Source organism: Sphaeroforma arctica, assembly GCF_001186125.1.
Source record: "Sphaeroforma arctica JP610 unplaced genomic scaffold supercont1.1571, whole genome shotgun sequence".
Classification (NCBI taxonomy): Eukaryota; class Ichthyosporea; order Ichthyophonida; genus Sphaeroforma; species Sphaeroforma arctica.
Genome location: NW_014038987.1, coordinates 10,681 through 13,426, shown reverse-complemented (window position 1 = coordinate 13,426; position 2,746 = coordinate 10,681). Strand labels below are relative to the sequence as shown.

Below are 2,746 nucleotides of genomic sequence, written 5' to 3'. Positions count from 1 at the left end.
ACTAATCATTACAATACCAAACACAGACAAATCATTACAATACCAAACACAGACAAATCATTACAATACCAAACACAGACAAGTCATTACAATACCAAACACAGACAAGTTATTACACTACCAAACAAAGACAAGTTATTACACTACCAAACACAGACAAATGATATCAATACCACTGCCATGAACTGTATGCACAGGATCTGTGCAAACGCTTAGAGCCCGTGATAATGGAATTAGAACGCACCAATAGACCGTTGCTGGTGGTTTCTCACAGAGCGACAATGCGATGTTTATTTGCCTATCTACTGGACATCCCCGCGGAGGACATCCCCTTCACACCAATACCCCTACACACGGTATGTCGTGTTCACTGTGCGTCTGTTTCCTACGAATATATATATGTATATATATATATAGATTATGTATAAATATATGTATATGTATATTAGATGTATATGTTTGTGTATATGTATATGTTTATATATATATTACTGTGTGCTTGTGTGTGTGTGTGAATGGAATAGTGTGAAGTTGTGTGTTTATAGATGGAAAGAGGCAAGGATACTGTGTGATATACCTTCCACGTTGATCTCTCTTCACATGGTCTGTGTTTGTTCTATTTCAGCATGTTTGTAGGTACAATCGCATGCCAAGTCTGGAAATAGTGTATATCCCACACATTCAAGATCACCATTCCGTTTGGGTTCGGTTTCCTATGCGTATGCATGGCGGTGCGTGTATAATTATGTGTCGCATACGTACAGGTCAACTCTCTGCTATACATTACACTCATGAGTTGTCTGTTGCGTGTAGATGCTGATATGTGGACTCTTGTGCACACCCAACGCATTATCCAAAGATGCTTTCGTTCTGTGCACGCATTTGCACCTGTGTAGGTGTAGCACCCCTTATCAAATACACAATGCACAGCTAGACCCGAGTGTCGATATGAGTGTATATGTTGCTAATTTTCCACTTGGATCTATATGTATAACTGTATCTATCCATTTATCTATATATTTATATATATATATATATATGTGTGTGTGTGTGTGTGTATGTGTGTAGGTATATATAGGTATATATACTCAGTAAATGATACATACATACGAAACTCAACTTGCATTATTGTCTATCACAGAACTCATGTTCGTAATATACTAGTGTAAGCCTGAGAAGATCATATCACAGAATGAAAGAATCCTGCGACAGAGTGGCCACTATAAATATGAATACACACAACACCACCTGAGATTTCTTCATGCTGTAGATCTTATGGCACTCTCCAAGAGACCTTTATCACACGATGCAAAATAGTACACCAACAACCAATCATGCGAAAGGTGCGGGACATACAACTATGCATGTAGCTCTCGATCTTCTTAAGATACACTCTCAGCGCATACAGTCTCTCTCTTTGAATAACAAAGCCATATGGAATCTGGCTGTTTCGGCCTGTGCAGTATCTTCTCATTATTCCGTAATTTACCCCATATTGTCTGTACAGGTCATCCGCGTTATTACCACAGGTTACGGAACGACGATAGACTATTACGACTTGTCTGAAGAGGGTCGGATGGAGGTGGCCGATCCAGTAAAGGGCGCCATACAGCAGTATGACGCCCTTAACGACGCCATCTAGCATGCTGGTAAATGACGTTAGTTTGCGACGTCGGTTAAGGGTGCTTGTGATGAACGCCACCCCCAAGCTAGTCGAGGACATTGAGACAATGCCAGTGATTATCGAGGCGAGTTGTAGTCCACACAGCCCGGTTGTAGCAATATTCGACCTATTTTGAACAAGGCTTTAGGCCGTTGAGAAGCAGACACTACCTCAGAAACACGCTGTTTTGTACACTCGCGTAAATTGGGACTCGTCGAATCTGACGCCAAACATCATGCATAGACTAGCGTTGTGAAGGATCTGACGTTTTTTGATACTCTCGATTCGATGAGATCTGATAGGCGGTCGCTGAGAGTCTACCGCGATCGATCTTGATTTCATTAGTATTCGAGGCCATAGGGACGACCCATGAGACAAAATCATTGGCTTACGCTGTCATGTTAAGAGCTTATTTCCAGCGCAACGGAGACCGTCTCAATAAGAAGTGGTATCGTGCAGTTTGCATACTTAGTTGGGTGTGGGTAGGTGAAAGGAACACTAATATCTCACAGCAGTTGTCGAAGAGTTTGAGGTGCAGATGCTATATTTTTAAGTTAATATAGAACGAGAAAGTTTAAAATGTTCCCTACTTCTTTTTTTTTTGAAGCAAATTAAATGAAAATAAAAGTATTTCGAGGAAATCACGGACAATTTTTTTCTGTGGTAGAAGGAATATAGTAGTAGGGAAGCATAGATCTTACCGACGGATATGCGTCCCAAGAGCCTGATTAACAATAAGTCTCTGCTGACAATATCGCGGGGTGTTAATTGTAGATGTGAGTGTATATATAAACATCATTAAGTGGGCCGAAGCGATACGAATTTGAAAGAACTTCACGGACATATTTCAGACTATGTATATTCTGCGCCACGATTTTGACTGCTTCTCTAAAAATTATTGGACTATTTCTAGAAGCCGATTAAAATACGGAAGATCTGTGCGCTGGCGTGGACAATCTTGCAAACTAAATATTTTAAGTGCAAATGAAGTTGAAAAAAATTAAGGAATTGAAATACTTTCAGAGATGAATGAACGGACGTGACCGGATATTTTGAAAACATACCAATTATCAAAATAAAGAA

General features: G+C 40.0%; 1 protein-coding gene across 1 annotated transcript; it reads left to right on the top strand.

Moving 5' to 3' along the window:
- Positions 1-194: 194 nt before the first annotated feature.
- Positions 195-2,301, top strand: SARC_11208 (hypothetical protein). Its single transcript, XM_014294711.1, has 2 exons — positions 195-356; positions 1,508-2,301. The coding sequence occupies exons 1-2, from the start codon at positions 228-230 to the stop codon at positions 1,640-1,642; spliced, it is 264 nt and encodes an 87-aa protein (XP_014150186.1). The 5' UTR covers positions 195-227; the 3' UTR covers positions 1,643-2,301.
- The last annotated feature ends 445 nt before the right edge of the window (positions 2,302-2,746 follow it).